The 26,034-nt window shown below is 40.1% G+C and overlaps 1 protein-coding gene across 2 annotated transcripts in view; it reads right to left on the bottom strand.

Annotated features, from left to right (window-relative positions):
- LOC148417398 (single-stranded DNA-binding protein 3-like) overlaps window positions 1-16,194 on the bottom strand; it is a 122,166-nt gene extending 105,972 nt beyond the window's left edge. For both annotated transcript variants that reach the window (XM_088426126.1, XM_088426125.1), the window contains exons 1-2: window positions 16,049-16,194; window positions 1,603-1,675 (exon numbers count right to left, since the gene is read on the bottom strand). In XM_088426126.1, the coding sequence (XP_088282252.1) occupies window positions 1,603-1,675; window positions 16,049-16,104 (129 nt within the window). In that variant the 5' untranslated portion in view covers window positions 16,105-16,194. The remainder of the gene's footprint in view (window positions 1-1,602; window positions 1,676-16,048) is intronic.
- Between the last annotated feature and the right edge of the window lie 9,840 nt (window positions 16,195-26,034).

Below are 26,034 nucleotides of genomic sequence, written 5' to 3'. Positions count from 1 at the left end.
TGAAGGGCGGGTAATCATATCAAGTAGCTGAACCGATGCCATGTTTACATTATCTGAAATTAACAAGGAGTCAAGGGAGCATTGTGAAAGACAACAAAGCTTGCCTCATTTGCGTGCCGAACATTTTTAGCGTTTTTTTTTTGGCGTGTGTTTTCTATGTACAGCATTTTGCTTGCTAATCTCATTCTTCATTTGGGACGTTTTATTTCATGTGTCTGCATGTCAATGAAAGTCACATGTACATTTTTAAGGAGATAAGTGTGGTATTTTTGAGACCTTTGAATCGAATATTATCTAGGGAGGGTATTGGCTTTGATGGCCACCTCACTCTAATGTGCGTCTAGCAAGGATCCCCCAATTCCCTCGGGTGGTAGTTTTTAAAAGGTAGAATTCAATAATCCCACAGAAGGTACATTAGAAAACTAAGTCAAATACAGAGCGGCACAGCGGATGGGTGGTTAGCACAACCGACTCACAGTTCAGAGTCCCGAGTTCAATTCCAGCTCGCTCCAGCTCTCTTGTGTGCCGTTTACATTTTCTCCCCATGCCCGTGGGTTCATTTCGGGCCCTTCGGCGTCCCCTTCGATTCCAAAAACATGCGTGGTGGGCGTATTGGACACTCTAAAATGTCCTTAAGTGTGATTGTGTGGTGATTATTGTTTGTCTCTGTGTGCCCTGCGATTGGCTGACAACCAGTCTACTGCACGTAGACAGCAGGGATAGGCACTTGCAAGCCATCGACCCTAGTGAGGATAAGCGGCTGTAGAAAATGAATGGACGGGCAGGTCAAATATGTTCTTTTTGCAAGAGCATTCATTTGTAGTATGCCTGAATTAGATTTGAATTTGGGTGAATGCAAAAGGAGTACAGTAGATTCCAAAATGTTAGTAGTCAAAGTGTTATGTCGACTGAGAAAAATGCAGTGGGGTCGAGGGCGGGAACCTATATACCGAGTGAATTCAAAGAGAGCCTAGATCCTGGAATGAATGATGAAAGTTCTCAAATGTTTTAAGTTGTTCTTAACAATTAACTTTAAAAACTTCAGTATTTTATTTTGTTTGGACCAATATGTGAAGAACTGCAGAATTTCCTCTGGCATTCCGATATCTTGTGAAGTACGCAAAAGCTGCATGAGGCTCCTGATATATTTTGAGGAATGAGCCAACTACTTTTTTGCATTTTCTAAAGTTAAATTATAGAGTGAGTGCATACTGAATATCAAACAGCAAACAGCCACCTTTTTATTATTTCATTTCGACAAAGAGACGAGACTATTGAGACTAGGACAGGTCACACAATTTTGGAGGTCGAAACCAAGACAAACCAAGGCTGCATATTGTACAAATTATGCAGTTGTCCACTGGCCACAACAGTAGTAGTAAGGGCGGCCTTGATCAAAGATCCAGTCTAACCTGTCTGAGATTTTCAGACAGGTTCAGAATTGATAAGAAAATTGATGATAATGGAATCAAATTCACTGATAAATATTAGTTGTCATTTATGGAAAAAAAATGATGCTACTTTAAGCAAATTTTATAGAAGATTCCAAGACTCTGTGGATGACCTGTTTTCATTATGCATGACATGAGAGTGAGGTCTTACCTCTGACAGGAAAGTCTGTGCCGATTTCTGTGCGCCAACATGCAGCAAATACTCATACACGTATAAAGCTAACCTGCAAAACACAAAGAAAAGAAACACGTTTAAGCTCTTTTTCGGTACAACATTTTTACTCGTGGCTACACTAAAATTGGCCCCCACAAATGTTGGGGAAGCAATTCAGCAATAGTAATGCGAGTGTGCTGGGATAAACAAGATTTTACAGTATGAAGCTCATATAGAAGAAATACGCGTAAACGTGTTCTGTGAAGCTGTGCAGCTCGGAGCCAAAGAGCCTCTGTGGCACTCGGCCATATCCCTGCAGTGTGCACAACGCCGCTGCAAGCACAACAATGCGAAGCCGCGTGAAGAGCGCAGTCAAGTACCAGATATCAACACTATGTTGGGGGAGGTGGAGGATTCCTGCTGCATTCGAGTGACGTGACTAGTTTCTAAAAAACCAAACTCGCACAACTCTCAATGAGATGAAACATGTGATTGTGCCTCCGGCAATATGAGCGCAGTATTGGACTTCCATGACTGAGAGATGTGAATGTTCGCACAATACATCGACTGCACTTTGTGAGCACATTGGTTCCAGAAGAAGGAGCGCAAACGAGGCTTGGACCGTATTGCAGGGCCATCTCATGGGCTGCCATAAGGACTCAAGAGTTGTATTGATAGGCTGGATTCCAGCAAAAAATAAAAATAAAAAAAGGTTGGGACTGAGAATAAAAGAACGTCATTCTATGCTCTTGGTTTAAAGGAGAAGGCCTCATAAATTTACATTGTTTATAGCTACCTATAATATACCTTGAGGCCCACTTTGTGAATAAGTATTCCTGAAAGGAAACATAATGACTTCTTAATTGTTTGCATAGCCATATGAATCATTCCTGGGTAATGGTGCCCTTTCCAGCACCATCAAAACAGTTTTCATATTTTACTCAGAGTAAAAAAAAAAAAAATTGCATGGATTGTTGCCTTCTCATAAATAGACCTTATATTGGCTGGGATGAATATCTGTGAAATAAATATCAGCATGAAAATGTAATGGCCACTTATAAATCAATTGAAAACTGGGTTAACTTTAGTGAACTTCAGTGAAAATTTCAGATAACTTGAAAAAGTTTTGCTTGACTTAGAGAAACACTGCAACTTTTATTTTTGTTTGAAATTGAAACAAAGATAAGTGAAAGTTTCACATTTCTCAATTTAGAGTGCTTTATTTACAGTAGTGTACAAAACTATAGGAATATAAATTTTCGTTTAACTGTTTAAAACATGCTGATGACTGGCAGCTTCCTGAATTTTGTTAGAACTTTAAGATAAAAAAAAGTCCACTGACTATAATTAAAAGTAAAAAAAAAAAAAAAAAAAAAAAATCATCCCCTAAAAAATGACATTGTACAAATCAGATAAGCTGTTCAATAAAAATATGCTTGAAGACATTTCAACAAGAGCTACAGTTCCCCAGCTTACTACTATCCGCAAACTGGTCTGTTCTTGGTCTCCTTAACTATTAATAATCAGTATTGGCATCAGCCATGAAAAAATAAACATGCCATCCATGTCTAATGCAGGTATGAGAGACATTTCCAAGTTAACTGCGTGAAAAGATGGATGGATGGATGGATGGACAGATGGGAAAATAATCCCTTTATCGAATTGAATTGTCGCTCAATGGAATCAATCGATGGAAATGGAATGCATTATGTGTATCACATTCTACTGTAACTTGTTGGGCTGTTGTAATTTTGCCTTCTAAAGCAAAATAGAAAAATATTTCATGTGAATCCACTTTGTGGATGTAAAGCTACATCACACTGTAGAAGGACACTTCAAGAATTAAAGTGAGATGAAAGTGTGTGTCCAACTTAAATTCCAACACGCTAAGCTTACACAGCTGGAGTGGCCATCTGGCATTGGGGGCAGATGCCCGGTGGGCTGTTGTTTTTTTGGGGCAGATGTGATGCTATTTTATCATTATTTACCCACATTTACCTCAACAGACCATGGCAGTGGTAGAGCTCTGAGGTGTGTGTGTGTTTTTTCTTTTTTTTTCCCCTCTATTTTAAGGCTCGCGAAGGGTCATGAACCTACCCACTAGATGAACAGGGATTCACTTTTTAACAATAAGCTCCTTTGCCATATGAACTGCTCCCACGCCGTGTTTGGCAGTCTACCGGATCGAACGATCATCCGCACGAGGACTATAGCAATGAAAGTTTCATGGCGGGGCCCGGTGTGATCTGAGGCTTTCGGTGCCCCGGCGGTGGGCACCTGCCCCAGCTGCGATACATTATTCAGAGCCCCTCATTCAGCGCGAGCCTTGGTGGTGGTGGGGGCGCACCTTTTGTTACTTAGTCAGATGCAGTAAGTGTAAGCGGACAGAGGTGAGGACATTTTGTCAGGCTGACTGATGAAGGCCGAGCAGATGAAGGAGACATGAGGAGGTGGTGCAGGAGACGGTGTCAGAAAGAATCTCAAGGTCGCAGCCTCCTCCTTCTTACGCGGATAAGGAACGCTGGAATGCCTTCCCGGTGAACCCGGCGCTAATAACACGTGTCAGTCAGGAAGAAGAGACAGGAATGCGAATGTAGAACATGTTGATAGTATGTTCTCACCTTCCTCAACATTCTTATTGATAGTGTTAGATGTCCTCGTAAAAGCTCAGGAGAGCCTTCATCATCCATGCACCTATCAATGATTTTCACCCCTTCCATTATTTCCAAATATTAAATTGAGCACAGTTGTGAAAATAACAGCCGAGTCGCATAAAAGGGGCTGCTGATAGCGAGAAAACAGCCCACCTACCCAAAAACAACACGATGCATTGTTTTTAGCATAACAGGCCCCACTCCATTGTTCATGGTAGGTATACGAAGGTTCTTGGTAGAACGTGGGAAGGCTTGAGTGGAGCTTCATGATCCAAACTGCTAGGGTGCGTCAGGAAGTTTGTATTTTCTCATTTGTATTTTCTTGGGGAAGCGAAACATCACAAAAGTATGTGTTGTAATACAGTATGCAATATACAGTATTTAAATGTAGAAAGAACAAAAGCTTGATGGGCATGTAGTGTTCGTGTACTTTTAGTCTCTGGGGCTCCAAATGACAGCCAGCTCAATGCCACGAAACTCATTGGAGGGCGTTTCACAATGCAGATGGACAATAACCCAAAGCATACTGCGAGAGCAACCACAGAATTGTTCAAGGCGAAGAAGTGGAATGTTCTGCAACGGCCAAGTCAATCACCTAACTTGAATCCAATTGATCAAGCATTTCCCTTGCTGAGGACCAAATTGAAAGGAACATGCCCAATGAAAAAGCTGCAGCAGACATAGACTCGGGATTTCAGACTTCAGGCTTTTCATTATTTGCAAAGGATTTGCAGCAAAGTATTGAAAAGTGATAAATTGATTTATGACGATATTGATGATCTTTTTTTAGGTTAATCCAATTTTTTTGTCACGGTCAATTATAAAAATAATTAAATCGATATTGCCCTCCCCTATCGCTGTGGCTTTTGCTGGTTTTCCCCTCATGCTGCAATTTTTGTTTAAAGCCCGTCGCAACAGAATGCAGTAGCACAACAAACTTATTCCAGCAACTAAAACAGACACACCCACCAAATTATGTAAAATGTCAAGCTTTGTGAGGGGAACAAGACCGCGGCAACTGTGGAGCAGGCATGTGTCAATAACCAGATTGGCGATATCTTATGTTGGTTTTTTTTTGTTAGTTTGTTTTTTTAACACAGGTAACGCGACTAGCATGTTATCATATGCTACTTTTGCGGAGCGCTTTATGTTATATTGATCAAAGTAGGACTCGTAAGCTGGAGGGTGGCCGAAAAATTGAACATTTCACCCGTCCAAACAAAGCAAGTCGGTTTTGTGGGAACATTTCGGGTTTTGAAAAAGGGCAGGCGGTCATTGCATGTATGCTACAAGCTTGCAGTGAGTTATCAAGCGAGCGAGAGGGAGCGGGTGAGAGAGAGAGATAAGAAGCGAGACAGCGCAGGCGGATTTGTGCCGCGCGTGCGAATGTGTGTGCAGAAAAATAAACATTTGACACCGCGAAAAGACTCCAGGTTGTATTATTAGTCGATACATAAAGTAGTTGGAATGATGGCAGTTTATTTCAAATCAATCATGTTTTTACTATTGTGCTGTATTTTCAAATTTGCATTTTTCAGTTCAAATTAGATGTGTTCGATCAGAAAGAATTCACGTGTTTGTTTACTGTTTAACAAAAATTGGTCACTGAAGGTTAGTTTTGATTTTATTTACAGCTCCAGTTTCATTTTGATCGGAAATGTTTGTTCGATTAATAAATTCTGGATTATAATGTATATTTTGAAGATAGAAAACAGGTGAGCTGTTGTTGTTTTGTTTTTTTCTCTCCATGAGACAAATGACAATTTAAAGGTCCGCCAACGTACGGCCACACATTGTGTTCAACCATTCCAATTTATGTTAGCACAATTGAAGAGTCTATGCGCTAATGTGATCTACGCTTGTAAGATCCCAGTATCACTAACTCAAGCCATGGTTTCCTTTGCTGGTCCAATTGAGCGCTTTGTTCCTCACCCGCACATCAAGAAGTCTTCTCTTGCACTACCTGGTCCCCTGGAAACACACCTGACATTTAGCCCCCAGGGCTGCCTCATCCTGGCGTTCCCTTCCCTCGACTCGCCTCCAGAGACAAGAGCTTCTCAACCATGCTTAGCGGCTAAAGCGCAGACAGTTAGCAAATGAACTTTCGTGTCTTTGTTTCAATAATTCAGCAGTGGGAGCGAGAGCAGGGTGAGTTGAGGTGCACTCGGAAAGAGAGGGATTAAGCACCTCTGTTTCACAAGACAGTATTATCTTTCGGGGGAAGAAAAAAAAAAGACTAAAGATGTGTCGCATGCATAATTTAAACCGCAGCCGCCAAGTGTAGCCACATAAAATCGCAAAATATTATTTCCGGGATATTAATTATTCATGAAGATCATATAAGAGAAGCACGGAAGTAGCACTTGAAGACACCTGAGCGACGTGGATGCTGTGATACAGTGGAGCGCGCAGGCTAAAGCTTATTCCCAGCGCAAACGCTGTTTATATTTGCTCGGCTTTGTTACGGCACTCCCTTTGTCAAAACAAATCAGTGTCAATAAGGCGGCAAACACGCACAGCCGCACGCGCTTCTGTCGCGTGATGGAAGAACACCTGCAAAAAATGCCCCATCATTTTGTTCATCTGTTTGTCATCAACACACCAGCCAGACAAGAGAAAGCAGTTAAAATGATTAGTGAGAGATTATATTGCCATAAATGCCTGTTTCAGTCAAGACCTCCCACAGCAGCTGATGAGCTGAGGAGTATTAGCCAAATGATGAAGGGAAAAAAAGTCGTAAAATAGTTGTAATATGAGGGAAAAGTCGTAATGCTGCAAGAATTAAGCCGTAAAATTACAAGACAAAAAGTCGTAACGTGAGAAAAAAAATAAAAGAGTATCACGGTCATGTAATAGCAAAAATAAAGTTGTAATTGCCTTAATAAAGTCACAATATTACAATAATAAAGTCGGAATATTTATGAGGAGAAAGTTGTAATATTACAAGACAAAGTTGTGACGTTACAATAATTTAGCTGGAAAATTACAAGGAAGAAGTTAAGAAAATTGTCATCAAAAAGACGAAAGTACCGGTAATACAATTTGGAGAAATGTGTCATTTCTAGTATGATTTTTCGAAAGTTAACATGAATGTTGCAAAAATAAAGCACAAGTATAAAAAGGCAGTTTTACAATACATGTTGTACCTCTGCATGAAAAAAACTGTTGCAAAATAAAGGGACGATGAATAAAAGTGACTTTAAAATGAATAAAAAAGGTTAAAGGGAAAAGAAATTTAGGGAGAAAAGTCAAAAAGTCTGTAGAATAGAGCCCAAAATGAAGTTTTGAAATAGGAAATCAAGCTGCAGTATTATGAAAAATAAAGTCATCATGCCACACAAAAATGTTGCAGTATTACAAAAAAGGTTGTCAAGTTCAATTCACTTGTTAAACAAATTAAAGAAAGTCATTATGTTAAAAAGGAAAAATTGTAGTAAACTGTTACCTCATGGATATAAACGAAGACAGTCAGAACTGCTCAGTAAACAGAAGTAATGTTCGCCATATTTTATGGCGCAGGGGTTCTCAAACATTTTTGGAGTCAGGGACCCCTTTCAGAAAGCAAATTTCCCAAGGACCCCCATAAACAAAACAAACAAAAAATCAAAGCCCTTTTCAAGTCACCAACAGATTTAATTTGACAACAAGTATATTTGTTACTTTTCAGCTATACTGAAGTTTAGAAAATAAAAATTGCCAATTGCAAGCCTCCCTGTAGCAAACCAGGTCAATTTCCCCCAAACAAGTTGCTGCCAAAATTTAGTCAAAAAAAGCATTCTAAAATAAAATGCCGCTTTAGCTTTGTTGGCTCCATCGCCTCATTAGCAAGCAATTGTAGACACAAAACACATTTTGATGAATTTCAAAATGATTACAGTTTTTTTTAAATATATTAAAATGATTGAACTGAGGGCTTTGTTGAAGAGTCGTCAAGATTTTCATGTGTAAAATAATATGGAAATTAATGTATAAATTAATATGAAATTAATACGAAATAAATTAATTTTAACCATTGATAATAGAGAGCAATAAGAATTGATTAATTAATAATCAGTTTTAATCATAAATTAAATAATAAAAAATAAAACGAAATGAATACATATACTCAAATAATAACTCAAATTATTTCATTGACCCCCCTGCAGTCAGGCCATGGACCCCGGGGGGTCTGCGGACTCACTTTGAGGACCACTCTTATAGATGATAAAGACTACATGCCTGCGCGTATTGTGATATTGTCCGTCTTAATGTGTTTGTCACTTTTTGCATTCAAAGGGGTTATAACGCCGCATCTACTGACGCTAAGTGTTGCGCAATCCCTGAATTTTTATCAACATTTTTAAGAAGAATTTGGGGGGTTGGAAATTTTTTTTTACTAAAATTAGTTTGTAAATCCCAGGGCATTCCAACGGCCGTCAATTATAGGCAGAATTTTGCCAGCCCAATGCATCATAGGTCAAGTTCCAACAGCTGACATCATGTTTTTCTGAGATTACAAATTACTGTACAGTATGGGGGTGTGCGCTGCCGTTGGTCGCAGTCAGGAACTGCACTCTACTGTACAGAGGCAAATAATCAACAATCGATTCAACACAATGGACAGAATTCCACAGAATGGATTATTAACACCCGTGTACCTGGCCCGCATTTTTCTAAAGAAACAACACTGGCATCCCTTGGTGCGCTAATGTCAAAGTGATTCATAAGTTGCTACCCACAGATTCAATATTTACACGGTGCGCTTTACTTCGGGCGATACAATCTGACACGCGTGTGCAGCAGCTGACGAGAGGCAGCATTAATTGACTGTTGTCATCTCCCCGACGCCGGCGCGGTGAGCCGAAGGGTGCCGGGGCTAAATCAAGGGTTCCTTTCCCCTTTCCCCGCAATGTTTTCTCTTGTTCCTGCGCAGCTCTTTATGCCGTCTTCAAAAGGCTAAAATGCAGATGGCGGCGCCATCTGTGCAGAGTCAAAACGGCGCATTGAAAACGCGACGATCCCCCACCATTAAACGCCATGTAAATACGTGGGAGGAGCCAGAGGAGGAGGAGCGGGGGATGTAAAGAAACAAACTGATTAACTTTACACTTGAAGATCTTTTAGGCCAAACAAATCTCCAAATCACACGAGAGCATGTCTGTAAACAAACAGAATGAAGACGTTTGATCGCTATCTAGGATATCAGCGAGCGCGGAAGCCTTAATTAAGACCTAATGTCATCAGCGCACGTTTTCAAAGCGTTACCAGCGACTGAACAATAAGGTGATATTAATACAGAAGCCCCTGAACAGCTCCTAAAGACTTTAATTTAATTAAATGCCCGCAAAGCGGCACGGTGTAGCAGTGGTTAGCAAAGCTGACTCGCTGTTGTAAACATGAAGACAATGTGCTTCTTGCGTGAAATTTGCTTGTTGCTTTAAAACCAGTCACGTTTTGTCGTCCTCCCATAGCACAGCTCCATTGTGTTTCAAAAGTGAGTTTGCATTACTTTCCTTACGACTACAGCGTGAGGGAGGAATATTTGAACGTTTTTCAAATTCTTCCAAATTGTGTCCTGTTCAACTCCGTTTACAATATATTTAAAATGTACATTTTAAATTGGAAAGGGAAGTCATGTGAAAAAAAATTACAATTATGTTTTATGTGTCCCCATCAGTCCAAGCAAAATCCAAGCGTTTCATCGGTCTCATGGAGCGGCCATGCTGCCATTTGAAGTTGACTGAAAATGAAATCATACTTGAAATCATACTACAATCATCACGGCTCACCTGTTTTTGTCATGGCAACTTGAGCAGTGATTGGCCCTTACCTGAGCACTAAGAAACTGCAGTGTTATTTTTAGTGTCTGCCCTCTGAAAAGAATAGACTGCTCATATTTGTTCATATTCATAATTACAATTCCATGTTTAGTGGGGTACCATAGAAAATGTTATTTTCAAGGAAATTTTGGACTTGACTTCACCTTTAAAAGTGTTTAAAGGAAGGAAGAGAGCTATTATCATGACTATCATATACTATAATCAGGGATTGGCCAGTACCAATACCAGGTATCGTATTGGGCGAACCTTACTTCAAAGTTTCAGTACTCGCAATGACGGCTGATGCAGTGGACCTCCGCCATACGAAATTAATCCATTCCGGAGTTTAGATCATAAGGTGAAATCGTCGTATGGTGGGCAATAGAAACCTATGGTAATTAGCTAATGCGTTTAAAAACCCAGGTAAAAACATCAAAATTGGATACAGTATTTATATTAAAAATTTGTAAGAAAATAGTAAAGTAAATGTTACTCATATATAATACACATGTACAGTATACAGTATAATTAAATAATATCATAAATATGCACAATTATAAAATGCACAATAAATACGATATTGTAAGCACTCCCACGAGATCAAGTCTTTAGCGTGTCGGCATCTTAGTGACACCATGACGCCGACCAATAGCAGACCAGCATTTTAGTGAAGTATGCAGTGACACGTGTAGTGACGTATGAGCGCAGTGGGACTTGCAGTCATATGCACGGACACTGACCGCTAAGTTTGAATTTTGTCATTGTTGTTGATGTCGTAAAGCGGGAAAAATGCCGTAAAAATATAATGTAACGAAAAAATCTAAGCCGGGGACGCCATAACCCAGGGGTCCACTGTATTGGTGTAGGCCTTTTTCCAATTGGGAACGAACGGTTTAATATTAATATATTTATTTATGTTCATCTGCACCATTAAAAACTATACGTCAAGAAAGCCATAAAAATATCACGACAGCAATGTGATGGAAAGCTCAACTTAAAAAAAAACACACAACAAATATTACATGGACATACATGCAATAGCCTTAGGACGTTTTTATTTTGAAGTTCATCCTCAGTACTCCATATATATATATATATATATATATATATATATATATATATATATATATATATATATATATATATATATATATATATATATATAGTGAAGCTCTTTAAATGAAGACAAAGATGTTTATATGGTGATCTTTTGAGTTGATCCAATCCATGAATCAAATCTATGATCCAATCCGAACCATGATGTTTTTGATCTATTGCAATGTTGAACAACTAATAATAATAGAAATATATAGAAATAGAAATAGAAATAGAAGTCAATAAATTGTGACAATAACTTTGTATAAACAAACAGAAAAATGCTATAGGTTTTTCTTAAAAATTATATTGGATTTTTGAAATTTTGAGTATCAAAAATACCAGCGAAACTGTATTTCGCTATCGGCATCAATTAAGAGGTGAGTTCTCATACCCGTAATGATCTGAAAACAAGTGGTATCAAAAATCTCTAATTACTATTAACTAGTGTAATTACTATTAAAACATATTTTCATCCATTTACTTTAGCCGCTCATCCTCACGAGGGTCGCTGGCATGCTGGTGCCTATCCCAGCCATCTCCGGGCAGTAGGTGGGGGACACCCTGGTGATTGCCAGCCAATCGCAACCTATTAACACATTTTTTTTTTTTAAATCTTTACACAGGATCTCTACATTGTGAATTTTCAACTATTGTGGGTTTCATGAAGAATTGGGCCTTTCCAAGGTTCCCCTCGTTAAAATCTGCTGGAACAGCCGACGTTAGTCTTGTTCAATTGTCCGCCCGCTGGCACCCCCTTTTGAATATGTGAATATGTAAAGAGCCGTATGAATATGTAAATACTAGCTAATTCGGTGACGCATTGAGGCGCGCTTACAAGGGAACATGTGTCGAGCCTGCAGGGCAGGTTAAGTTGACAAGACAGGTGAGGGGGAAGAGAGCAAGAGGCCTCCGTTGGACCTGCATGACAACACACACCCACGCACACAACGACCCAAAAATTACATGTTAACAGATTAAATGCATGATAAGCACTTTGCCACACGAGCTGCGTTAGACTGGCCAACAGCCAGCTACTAACCTGATCTCACAACAGCCAAAACGACACCCAGGTCAGCAGCAGCTTTTAAAGCCATACAAACTCAAAGTCACAAATATAATACAAGCGGAATGCATGGATGCTGACCCCAAGTGAGCAATAATAATACCTTCAACTCTCATGTACATTTTGTAGTTAACTACGCAAAAAAAAAAAAAAACTGTCAAATTAGTAGATAGAAAGAGCAGTGGAATGGCTGAAATATTTAAGCATTTGTCCATGCTTACAATCAAATTATGTCAATTTGGGGTGTGTTAAGAGTAATGATTCCTCCTGATCTGCTTGAGCTAACAATCCCAAACATTAACCCTGTTCAGTATTTCCTCATTTGTGTTGTCAACACCAATTTGGGCTGAGCAAAGGGCTCTGTGATTTGGGCCCCAAAGATAGCCAATTAGGAAGCGATCTGATGCCAGAATGAAAAATGAGGAGCAACTGGCTGGCATTCATTTAAAAAAAAAAAATAGTACTACATTTTCTCTTCTTTTAACATTTTCTAGAAATCGGGATGCCTCGTGGTGGCACCATACTGCCGCTCATAGGTCAATCTTGGTAAAACCACAAAAGTGGTGTTCAAATGCTTTTGTTGGGTTTGAATAGTGTACTAATTTAACCAGTATCTGCACTTTTCAAATTTTTACATGGCTAATTAGTGCCTTTTTAATAAACACGTCTACCCATTACTATACAAGATTCACCCTGGAAAAAAAAAAAAAAACTTCCACTGCAAAGTTACAGAAAAGACAAAGTATTGTAAAGTAGTCAAACGTTCTGCCGACAATTTCTATCGTTGTTGCTGTAGGTGTTAAAGGCCAAATCGATGAATCGCTTGTCAAAATTTTCCCTGATAAAAAAAAAAAAAATCACCAGGCCCTGACGCACATAAACACCTCACGTTTTGAAAAATAATACAGCGATATTAAAAAGTGATTTCAATACCACTCTTAAAGGCTTTTAATAGTGAAGAATGACCTCACGAAACGCTTGTCATTTAGGCAATTGCACAACAAAAAAAACAACATTTCTTGTGATGCTTCTCACATGCGACTGCTCTAAAAAAGCAAAGCGACACACTACACCACTGTAGACAAATCCAAGGCTTTGGTTGCCCATTACAGTAACATTCACGCCGCCGCCTCCCGACAGACGTGAATTCCTCATGAGATGAATTATTAATCCTCCTCCTACACCATCGTTTAAAACGAGTCAGCGATTCCAACGCAACATGCAACAAGATCACTCATGAACAGAAAAAAACATGGATATCTTTATTTTTTTATCATCCTACAATCAATCTGTTGCTTTCAGACGAAGGAGGCATTGAAGCGGAAAACAGGTGTAAACGCACCCTTGGTGTCTGCTCTCGTCACGGGTAGTATCAAGGCATCATAGGTGAGTTCAAAGGTCACCTCTTGCCTTCTGCTCATGGGCCACCTGGGATGCCAGTGTACAAAACGTGCACGCATCAATCCGAAGCAGGATGATGCAATGTCAGGTCCGACAAGGCAACGCATCACATGTAAGAGGAAATGCTTGTGTCTGCACCAACACAACTTCTCAGCAAGCGTTGGAATCCCACCTTTGCTTTTTGTTTGTACTATAGACTATGTTGTATATTTCCATTTCCAACCATTTTGGGTTCTGGAACAATTTTCATTTGCAAAACCAAGGGCATAATTGAGGAAAATCCCTGCTGTTATCACCAAAAATCTGTGAGTAATTTATGCACAAAAATCAATGTAATGGCTTTCAGATACCAGAAGATGGCACTAAAGTGCTTTTTTACTATTAGACAAGGCTTTGTTTGATTAAAATAAGCTCCGTGCCTATTTTTTTAATAGTTGCCCCAAGAGGCCCCAATAAGACACCAAATCTTTATTTTGAAATTTGACATGCCTTTGAAGAGATCATAAGAAACAGCATATATGTGTTTGAGTAACAGACAATAGTTTCTGTCTCAAAAATAAATATATAAATCTGATTCAACCAGCGCAAAGCATTTTTGAATGGAAAAAGAAATGACTTATAACAGAATGCTGTGCAATTAATGTATGATTTATTAAACTTTTTTTTTAAATACAAATATTTACAGTCATTATGACATTTCTACTGTGTTACTGTAGGATAGAAAGCCAATGCCACTGTAAACTTGAGAACGATGTCCATCAGTATGTTGGTAAATGAAATTAATTAATTCCTTTGCAGTTGCCATTTGGTAAATTATGATGAAAAGTGTGCACACAGCTGTAGCTCATTGATGACAATGTATTCTCATCACACGGTGCATTTTGTAAGTTTGGGTCCCATACAAGACGCAAACAACGAGTTGCAGTAAACAGAAAGTTTAACAACCTTTCAATTGGAGGTGAAGAAGCCCCTGATTTAAATGCAGGGGATCATCAGTTCAACACAGAGTTTTGTATTCTTTAGCGATTTCATTACGCAGTGTGTAATTAGTTCACTGTAAAATATAAAATACATAAAAAGAGAATTCTTCTCCTCACAAGGGTTGCAAACTTGCTAGTGCCTATCCCAGTTGACTTCGGGTGGTAGGCAGTAGATACCCTGAACTGGTTGCCAGCCAATCGCAGAAAAAGAGAATTAATCAATGTGTATTTAACAAAAATACTCTGTAAGTTTGTTTTCAAAGTTCTTTTCATTGCTAAGACACAGTGCACATTGACTTATAAAGGTTGGCAAAATTGACTCTACAAATGGTGCAGCAAAAACATATAGACAGACAATGCAACAATTCACACAGTGTCTATTCTTTCTCTGCAAAAACAGACTTAATGCAGCTGTCTGAGCCTCTGTAACAATTTTCATCATTTATGCAGCTATGAACAGTTCAGATTATAATGCCCCCTGGTTGCCAAAGCGTGCATCAGAATGAAAAGCATAATGTACTATTATAGTACAGAATCACTATGTGAAAACTTGATACTTTTTATACAAGGTGTCTCACAGACGGAAAACACATGTTGAGGTATTGCATCACATTAACGTGAATCTTGCAGAGTGCATCAACCTTTTGCATCACAGTTAGAAGCATATTGAAGTAGTTATTTTGTCGTATGCCAGTTCTATTTAAAAAAATAAATTAAAAAAAAATATGCATTTGCATCCAGACTTTGTGAACACGCTGGAGCATGTGTATTAAAAAGTTGCATCAATTGGATCTAAGAACCCATAGGTTGCCCAACCTAGTAAAGAAAAAAAATGAATGAACCCCACTGATCTTAATTTTCCTGGTGACAAAATGAGAAAGTTCCACGTAAAAAGTGAGGTAAACTTGCATTTTTATCAAGTGTCTTCCTAGTCTACAGCCAAAGGGCGCTATAAAAAGAATAAGACACCGATGCAAGTTTCTTTTTAAAACACACCTCCGAGATTTTCGCGCACCATACAGCAGCAGTACCCCGAGAACTCGTTCTAGTATTCACCCCCCAAAAAATCTGAGCTGCAAAAAAATAAACGCATCAGTCTATCACAAACCCGCGCCTACCACTCTCCAAAAGTTTACCGGGATAAAAACTTTTGCCTCCTCCGTGCAGCCCGCACGTGAGCCCCCCGCAAGCCAGGCTCGGTTCTCCGGCGAGAACAGCACTTCACAACAAGCATCGCGAGCGAACTTTAAAAGAACAAACAGCAGGAAGTCCGTTGAGAAAGTGAAAAGTTTCACGCGTGCACCTTTAAAGTACTTGAAGGCGTGTGTTGAAACCATGTCAATCCTCAGTGAGGGAAGCTAGTTGGAGAAAGTTCACATCGGCGCTGCGTGCAGGTAAAAGCACCCTCAGAAAAAAGGGATTTAAAAGAAAACAAAGATTCGGACTTACTTTTCTCTCGCTTGGCTGTCGGAAGGGACCACGGCTCCTTTACCTTTGGCGTACATGCTGGATTCTGTTTTAAGACTTTTGCCCCACTCAACACCTGTCAAAGAAAGCAGCCAGGAAAACGCTCCATCTCCATAGCTACCCCTTCAGTGTTTTCCTCCCCCCCTTCCTCCCTCCCTCCTCCTCCTCCCCTCCCTTTCTCCCTCGCTCCCTCCTCCCTCTCTTTCTCGCTCACTTTTTTTTTTTTTTTACATCTCCAACATTGGCCACAAATCAGGCACAGTTTCTATCGGGGGAACTTGAAACCGTCATCGGCTGGATTCCCCCCACCCCTCCTCTCCTCAGCCGCTGTTCCGCAGACCTGCACTTCCTCCCTCTGCTGAGCGAGTGGTGGGGGCTTCTTAAAGGCAAACACACACTTTTTTTGTTTATTGACCCCAGGAACAGATATGTAATCGTTTTTTTTTCTTCAATAGTTTTCCGGAGTTTACTTTGTAGAATATCATTGTAAATCACAATTAGAAACATATGATGATGTTGTCAATCAAAACTGGCATTAGATCAATAAAAGACAGTGGCAGGCCATGCATTTGGTACTTGGCCCCTCAGTGGGGAATTAACTCTTAATCCACCACTTAATACAACCACTATCATGAAGCAATTATAGTAACAGTCAATACTACACAAGAACGCTTTTATAACAGCACACAACAGTGAAACGTAACCATCTGGAGAGTCAAAGAATCAATATTTATTAACATGACATAAACATTGGAAAAAAAATTACAGCATTACTTTGAGTGGCGAGTTATTTTACTATGTCGACAAACTCACGAATGTTAAATCCATTTTTCCTCTGAAATGATGGATGGATGGATGGATGGATGGATGGGTGGATGGATGGAAAAATAGTGCTAAATTCATAAAACTCTGAATGAAAATATATCAATGAAAATAAAATGAACATGACGGAACAAATAGCTTTATTAAATCTAATCAAACTCAGTTTTTTATACATACATAATGTTTGTGTGTTGATGTGTGCCTTTAAGAGGCCTAGTGAGTGACTTCAGAAGATGGAAACGGTGAAATTGACAGTTTACACATTAGAGGCGGACTCCGAGGCTGAATCCCACGGCTGACAAGAGTCCTGCAGGATTTCTGCCAATTTACCTTTAATCGTATGATTGTAACTGTACTGGATAAAAAGTTGAGGGAGCCAATGGGAGCGGGATAATAAAGTAGGAAGACAAGAAAACCTTGGAAAAATGTTTCTTTGTTTTCAATGTAACAGACCTCCGAGATAGGAGCGGTAAGGGAGTGGGAGTCATTCTGAATAGGAGCAAAACAGGGTGGGAGTCATTTTTCAGAGGGACAAGATGGGACAGGGTTTACTTTGTTTTTTCTTTTTTTTAAATGGTCCAGGATGCAATGGTACAGAACATTTTCTGTGGGAGCGGGATGAGACTGGATTTAAAAGCGCCTCCTGTGTCACCCGATATTATACTTCATGCAAGTGTTTTCATTTTGTAGCTGTAAGTTTTGACTGACTGAACCCAAAGCTCAGCCATACCAGAAAGTCAGTTCACTTGAGCTCTTCTCACTTGACAAAAGTTTGTCATAGTAATCCTTATCCTGAGCCTAGGATGTGCTTGTATCAGCTGGAGATGAATCACACATCTCCACACAGCGCCGTCTGACTGATAAGACATCACGGGTTTGGGCATGCACCCTTCTTTACGCGCCGCTATTCCTGTGGATTGTTGGAATTCTTTGAACATGGCAATCCCTGAGAGTTATGTCATGCGCGAATGGGTGTTTGACTGCATTTCCTTCATAGATTATGGATAAAGCGCTATGACAAGCTACCATTAGCATCAGAGGTGGGCATTTAACAAAATTTTGCTGATACAGCATTCATCTTTTGTTGGTGCCCTAGGCTTGATTTCGTCATTGTCAGCCCATCATTTTTTTAAGCCAAAGGGCAATTTACACATTTTTATAAATTTCGTCATTCATCTGCAAACACTTTTTTTGCCTTTGACGGTACAACTGAAAAGTCAGGTGGTCTTTTGATTAGCATAACGTACAAACAAGAAAGTAGATACTGTGACGTGTTTGTTTCTTTGTTTTGCTTCATGCATCACAATTGGGAATGCTAACATGGTACAAGCTAATACCTCTCGTTCGAGGGCAGCAAACCACACACCATACATGAGGTACTAGTTTCATAAACCAATTTTGCATGGGTTATTTAGTTATTGTTATCAGTATGGACGAGACAAGAGAGCAAGTATCACAATCAGGCCAATATTTGGCCTTGGTAAAAGGTCTTTTTTCAGTGCCCTGCAACTGAACGGCAACCACTTCAAGGTGTACCCCACTTACTGTATGGAAACAGTGGGCATAGGCTCCAGCACGCCTGTGAACCTTGTGAGGATAAGTGGCTGAGAAAATGGATCTATCCATTTAAGTATGAATGGAAGAATGTTTTTCTTTTAAATATCGGTCGACTTTTGGAGGAAATATTGTGAATTAATCTTTTGAATTTAGATGATTCTGGCTCCAATTACAGTTCTTTCCATTGGATTTTGGTTCCACCATTATCACCATTTTGATTATTTAAAAAAAAAGAAAAAAAAAAGAAACAGAGTTTTTTTGGGATAGATAATGTGAACTGTCGTTAAATTTCATGAACGTTTTACTGTGTGAACTTTACCATGAGTTAGCCAAAGAAAAAATGATAAACAGTAGCTATAACACTATTATGAAAGCTTTCTTTTTAAAAACCTTAATACAGTAATGCAGCAGTTAAAGCATGCAACTGTTCACTAATGGATAGGCTGAACTTGTGTTCATGAATAAAAATCTTACATGACAATCTTACATGACAAAATTGCATTTGAAGGGCAAGCAAGGAAATGTAATCATCCAAGCAGTCTGCCATTTATAATCATATACATATGCTCCAGCTGTGTATGTCAGGAGTAGGCAACTCTGGTTCAAGAGAGCCTCTATCCTGCATGTATTCGATGTCTTCCCTTCTATAACCAGTGTTGGGCAAGTTTCTTCAAAACTGCACCACAACTAAAAATGCTTTGTGATTCATTGCTTTACTCTCATTTGTATCAAGTAAAATCTGACAACTTTTTTTTGTGTGTAATGCATTACACTACAGCGTTACAGCAAAAAGTAAAGCATTAGAGTGATTACATTACTTTTGGAACGCATTACTCCCAACACTGTCAGTTATCACTGTAGTTATCAGTCCTCTGCAGGGCTTGCTGATGAGTTGATTATTTGAATCAGGTGTGATGTCGGAGAGAGACATCAAAAACATGCAGGTATGCGGCTCTCTAGGTCTGAGGTTCCCATGGTGTATGCATTTATGTCTTGACGCACTGTTTTAGTTCAAGTTATACTTTTTAGACATACTTAGCCGATTCTCACTTCGGGTCCCAGCCGAGTCGAACCGGGCAAGATCACCGACCCCAAGAAGACTGACCAAAGCAGATCGGGATTGAGCGCCATTACTGGAGCAATCTGCTATCTGCTGTGGCTCCTCTCTGCCGTGCACATGCCAGTGAGTTTTCTTCCCGGGTAAGTAGAAAACGAAATTTGGCACCAATATTTTAAAATATGAAAAATTCCATGAGTCTCAAACCTCGATTCTCGGCGCCCGACCCTAATTAAAAGTACAAGTGCTATCGGTATCGGTGACTACTCATGACTTAAGTACTCATGCTGGCATGGTTCTGAAAAAATAAAAAGGTGTCGAAAATCCCTCGGTGAGAAGTTACATTATTGTATAGTTATATTCCATCTGTTTATACTTATGTGATCGTTCCATAATTACATAATGTTACTTAAAACTTTGTAGTTTTAAGCAAGTTTTTATGACGTTGACCCAGAAGAGGCATTAATTCACTAGACATTTTTTCCTTTGGAGTAAACAAATAAATAAAATACAACAACCAGCATCAGGGAATGTCTTGTTCCACTTTAGAGTTTCCATTGTGATTATTTTCCTGAACTTAAGAATCATGTATTAGATTCCATGCGCACATATTGAATATGAATATTCATCTCACACACATACACAATCACGCTCGCACACACATATACATACACACACAAGCTTAGACACACGCACGCACACATTCGCACACACTAGCGCATTCGCACACACACACAAATGTACTTTCAAGTTTAATGTGGCACTCTGAGGCCTTGGGGGCACCCACACACACACACACACACATGGTGAGACCTTACAGTAAAGCAGATGTCTTGCGTCAAGCGCTTTAACCCGTGAAACCGAGTGATGGAGAAGGTGGCGCCATATCGATTTTTATGTTCTACTTGTTATATTCTGCTCCCCAAAATGCGTGTGCCGTATTGCCAAGGCCGTGTTGAGCATAAACAGGGATGGCGTTTTTCGCGTTATGCACGCTTTCAACAGAAACAGTTGCTCCTCTCACCTCATTCCATACTCGTACGTAAGTTGGAGTACACACATAACCGATTTTAAAAACGTAAGGGAACACACACAAAAATAAAAAATATATTGTATCGCAGAGGTGGGAGTAAGTAACTCACGTGTGAGTCATAAGTAAGTCTTAAGTTAACTTCAACTTATAAGCTGTCAGCAGGCTGAGATAACCTGGACTGTTTGCCAGCCAATCACAGGGCACACAGAGACACAGGAAGACCGGGGTGAGCTGGAATTGAAGCAGGGACCTCTGAACTGTGAAGCAGAGGTGCCACCCTAACCCCAAAAGGAAACAACAGGACTAAAATAACTCAAGCCAGCAACAACAAAGAAAAGATATAGAAACAGAGAGACAATGAGCTAAGCCTGAACCACACACGAGTGCCTGATTGGTAGACACAAGGGACACGGCTGACGAGAACATGTGGCAAAAAAAAAAAAAAAAAATGTATAAGGAAAGGCTCAACAAAATGGACAAAGGGAAAACATGACAACACCAAAAAGCAAACTATAGATTATGACACAAGCATGTCAAAAATCAAGCTATTATATAGTGAAACTTAGAAACACCCCTCTTTATGGAAAAAAATACTTCTATTTATGTCTTATTTAGTTAGAATAATTGCTATAAATAATAACCTTGGTTTGGAAGAATAGTACAGACATGATCTTTTGACAGATTTATGAATAGTCTGTTGTAAAGCGGACGCAGCTATTAGGCTAGTTATTATGTTTGGGTAAATTTTCAGACAGCCCAATCAATGACTTTATATATACTGTACTTTTCAAAAATCATTCCAAGGCTGTCCCTTCCAGGGTGGCCACTACACCACTATACAGAACCTCTCACAAATTCTTTAAGATCGGTTTAGATTTTTGGGGGGAGGAAACTGAAAAAAAAAAACAAAAAAAAACAGAAACCATTTGGACAAGATCAAATGCAGGTTTTTGTGATTGTTTCAGTTCAGCTCAGTCACTTCTTCACTACCTGAAAGTATCCTGGTTTGTTCATAACCATCAGGCCTTTGCAGACTTTGATCTCAAAGGAGGCAAAACGCTCAAATTTGCCCCTCTTGTCGTTCTTCGCTTTGCCAGTAATGCTCCACGCTTAGCCTCAATTCCTCATGCTGCCGGGTTCCATTTAGACCTCATACGTGAAAGGCAGTGACCCACGCAGAGTTCAGATCGTGACACGGCAGAATCACGGCCATCGCACTGTCACTCGACCTGTCACACCTCTTTATCAAGTAGACCGCTGCGGCACGTGTCGATTTCGACGTGGATCGTTGGACGTGGGAAAACAATTTCAAGCGGTTATTGACCTATGCCTTAGAAATGTCTGCTGCGTCTGTTCAAAGAGGCGCTTTGAGAGGGGAAAAAAGTGCATCATAAGACCTTGTATTGATTTTCATTTGTACATTGTGGGCGTTAAAACTGATGATAATAACCGACTGACTCACATTTTATTCATTATTTTCTATTCAAATGGAGAGCAAGCCAAAAGCAGACTTGACTCGGCGCACTTGCCGAGCAGCAAAGTGGGACATGAGCTTTGCCGAACATGATTGTTAAGAAAAATTAAAATGCCAATGAGGTTGTATCTGATGACAGCAGCTATGAGTTTATTTGACATGTAAGTCTGGAGGTGAGTCAGCTGAAGGAAGCTTTTACCCACTCAATCTTATAAATTAATATTTGAGGCCTTTGTCTGTGACTGCATATATATATATATATATATATATATATATATATATATATATATATATATATATATATATATATATATATATATATATATATATAATGTGTGTGTGTATGTAAAAGGTTGTATCTGATGTCACAATTGCAATTATTACCTTACAGAACACATTGGGTGATGAGCCACATGCTGCTTCACCAGGTCAAAAAACAAAGACACAATTGTTATGCCTGCTTTGTTTCCACTATTTGCAAACAAAAGCACCCCCCCCCCCCCCCCCCCCCCCACACACACACACACACACACACAACCTGTTATGCAACAAGCTTCAGCAGTGATGAAGTCAGATGCCAGGCACCCCTGTTGGGTCTCAGCTCCACCCAGACATCCAGCTTGCACGGGAAAGAAAAACACAATGAGCTGCAATTTCAACCGGCGGAGGAATTCCCCCATTTGACTTTCTCCTTCAAGCCAAACCCAAATTGATCACAGCTTGAAAAATTCGGCAAGTAATGCATGTTGAACTCATGGTTTGTGCGCGTGCAGTGGAGGTCATTGCACTGCTCCAAGAAAAAAAAAAAAAAAAAAACCCTGCAACCCCAGGCAATAACAAAGCGGCGGCTCCAAGCCCATTGAGTAAGCCTTGTCCTCCTTTGGTCTGCCTCCCCCCTTTCTCCTTACACTTTGTCCATCTTTGCTCTCCACCTCCACATCTTGACTTAGGCAGGAGAAACAGCACAAAAGGGGGTAGGATGGGGGCCTGCGTCGACTCAAAAGCTCCTTTATGTGCCCCGGCTGGTTCAAAGTGCTTAGCAGTTTGGAGGCAATCCATCAGGGAGTATGCCGGACGACTGCGTGAGTTCTGACAAAAAGAATAATGGTTACAAAAAAAAAAGCTAACATATGCATTCGAAAAAAATGAACCTATGCTCATTATTCTAATCTTTTAAAGTTCAATAATAGGTTTGTTTCAGAGGTTTGTTTTTAAATATATGAGCCTTGTTTGAATACATTTGGTTGCGTGAATGGTTGTTCGCCTTTGTGTGCCCTGCAATTGGCTGGCAACCAGTTGAAGGTGTCCTACCTCGCCTACTGCCCGAAGCCAGCTGGGATAGACACCAGCAGCCTGCGACCCTTGTGAGGAAATGGATGAATGGATGGATTTGCTTGTGTTGAGAAACAAATGAAAAACTAATGGTACTCAGTATTCTCGGTTTTCTTTTCAAAGTTTTGCATCGTATAGCATATGCCAGAAAACAAGAAAGGGCGTTCTTTTGGCAACTCAGCTTTCTGTCTACTCTTACCATTTCTTGTAGTGGGAGCAAATCGGCATTGGATGTGCTCGTCAGGATAAATACACAAGAGAATCTGGGCAATCCATCGACAGAATGAGCGCTTCTGCGCTTTTGCCAAACGCTTTAAGACGTGCAGGTTCGTAAATACACTAACTGAGCAACACTGTCTGTAGTGACCTTTTTTTTCACCGATGAATCCCTTTGGGACTGGTGATTCAGATAATAAATGTGACATGAAAAACAAAATACGCTTCTTTTGGGGCTCAGTCCCTGTTTTTTTCCAAGGCTTCGATTCTCAAAGAACAGCCCAAAAATCCAGAAGATGGGCATTCTGTCAATGACTCGCTGCTTTGGCGAGGGAATGCCGAGCTGTGCCCTCTCATTTATCGTAGTTGAAGGAAATTGCTGTTGGATGTCCCGTAAACATTCAAAATTGCCTTTTCCAGATCATCCATCCATCAATTTTTCTCTCCTTCCATTGTTTAAAATATTAAACTGACCACAGCAGTGAAAGCAACTGCTGAGCCGTGTAATGGCGACTAAGGTAAAATAGCCCACGACCCAAAACACAACCTGAAGTTCAACCAACCAATCAGCATTTGTTAGTACAACACACTCTGCTCATTAGTTCCTAGTAGGTACACGAAGACTCTAGTTTGGAGGTGGGACGTACGAAAACCCAATTGGAACATTCAAGACCTGGAATGTTTTTTTTGTGTGTGTGTGAAAGAGGGGAGTACTCAAACTACTAGCGTACATGAGGAAGTTTTTGAATGGGCTCCTGTGGTCTGAAAGGCACTACTAAAAGAACTAAGCGTCATTAAATGCACTGGCTATCAGTCAGGCTGCTATGGCCATATTAGAGTACCTTATTATTGGCTCTGAGTGTTTGCACGTCAGAATGGAAAGTGCAGACGCGAGAAGATTGGAAAAGAATGGAAAATTTACTTAATTTGTTTTTTTTAAAATCTGACGACTGAGCTTTAAGCTGGTATGGCCACTTTAGAGTTACGCTTTGTCGAAAAACCTCACGATAACCCAGTGAGAAAATGAGGAGCAATATATTCCCACCAAAGGAGGTTAATGGAGACCGCGCAGGCACCACGTGGGTGAACACTGTCGTAGAGGTATTTGATTGGCTCGTGACAGGCGATCGAACTATAAGGAGAGAGTTCATTATTTTAACTTCCGCTAAGTTATTTTGCTACCTGTTTTCATTTCCATTCTGTTGATGACTATAATTATATTATTAATTGAGGAGCGTTGAGATTTTGTTTTAAGTAACTTTGTCTAATGAACCACATGCTGCTTCACCAGTCCAACCAGCCATTTTTTATGCAGTTACGAGTGAGCCGCTGGAACCTATCCCAGCTGACAATGGATAAATGTAGATTTTTTTAATTGACCTAAAACGCGTTTTTGGGGGATGTGCGAAGAAGCCCAACATGAGTTTGCCTTTCTAGCAGGAAAACAAGAGGGCAAGAAACAGAAGACGACTCTTTCGAAGGAGGAATTTCCTCCATCATTGATCCAACCCAGGCATGGCTGGAATGTCATCGCCACATCCTCGTCCTCACTGGCAGCTAACTGTGAGGATGAGGGAGGAAAACATGGCTGCGGCGCCGCTTCCTGTTTGGTATTAGACAGCGACCGCAAACGGCGACGGGAGCGCGCGGTGAAACATATGGTTTCACTTGATGTCGCTCTCCCGCCTCTCCCTCCACCCTTCCTTCCATTTATCCGGCACGCTCCACCCCGCCATCCTCTCCGCTTCCTTCAGCGGCCACTGCGACATATTGGCTTCGCTGTGCTCACACCGAGTCAAATTACCATGACGCCGCTTGCGGGAGAGGTGACATCGGCCCGCTAGCTGTCTGGCTAACAGGTTTTGTGGTACCCTTCTACCACCTGTCACTTTCTCCTCAGCTTGATAAGAAGGGAGGAGGAAGCTCGTGGAAATTGCATCATCGGCATGAACGCTGCCACTGTGCCAAAAACACAGCATGGTGGTACCGGCAGGAAAGTTTAAAAACATGCACGTCGTCATGCTTGCCAACACTGTGCGTGTAGAGAAAGTCTTAAGAACATTCATTGCACATTTTTGACGCTCGTGCTTCTTGGACTAGTATACTCCATCATCACTAGTAAGGAACTTGAGCGCACGAGTAGAACAACTGTGATGGTAATGTCTCAGTATTTTCTAAATTTAAAGAGAGAAAAGTATGTTTAATATTTTTAAATCGTTAAGATATTGTCTAATGTTTAATATTAATACTCCAGTTAATGTTTTCAAGGCAGACTACTGGAATTATGAATTTCACTTGTAGAAGAACAAAGCATTTATCTATCTAGCCTAGCGCTTTATCTATCAATGCATCTGTGTCTATTATCCAACTAAAGAAACGATAATCATCAAGAAAAGAACTACAAGACAGCTAGACCACCATCTTGCCAGCTCCCTAGCTAGATAGCGGTACATTTATTTTTCACAACCTAATGTCAT

The sequence above is a fragment of the Hippichthys cyanospilos genome, chromosome 10, assembly GCF_059441005.1.
Source record: "Hippichthys cyanospilos isolate Australia breed blue-spotted pipefish chromosome 10, RoL_Hcya_1.0, whole genome shotgun sequence".
Taxonomy (NCBI): domain Eukaryota; kingdom Metazoa; phylum Chordata; class Actinopteri; order Syngnathiformes; family Syngnathidae; genus Hippichthys; species Hippichthys cyanospilos.
Note: the sequence above shows the minus strand (reverse complement) of the source record. Positions and strands in the feature narration are given on the sequence as shown.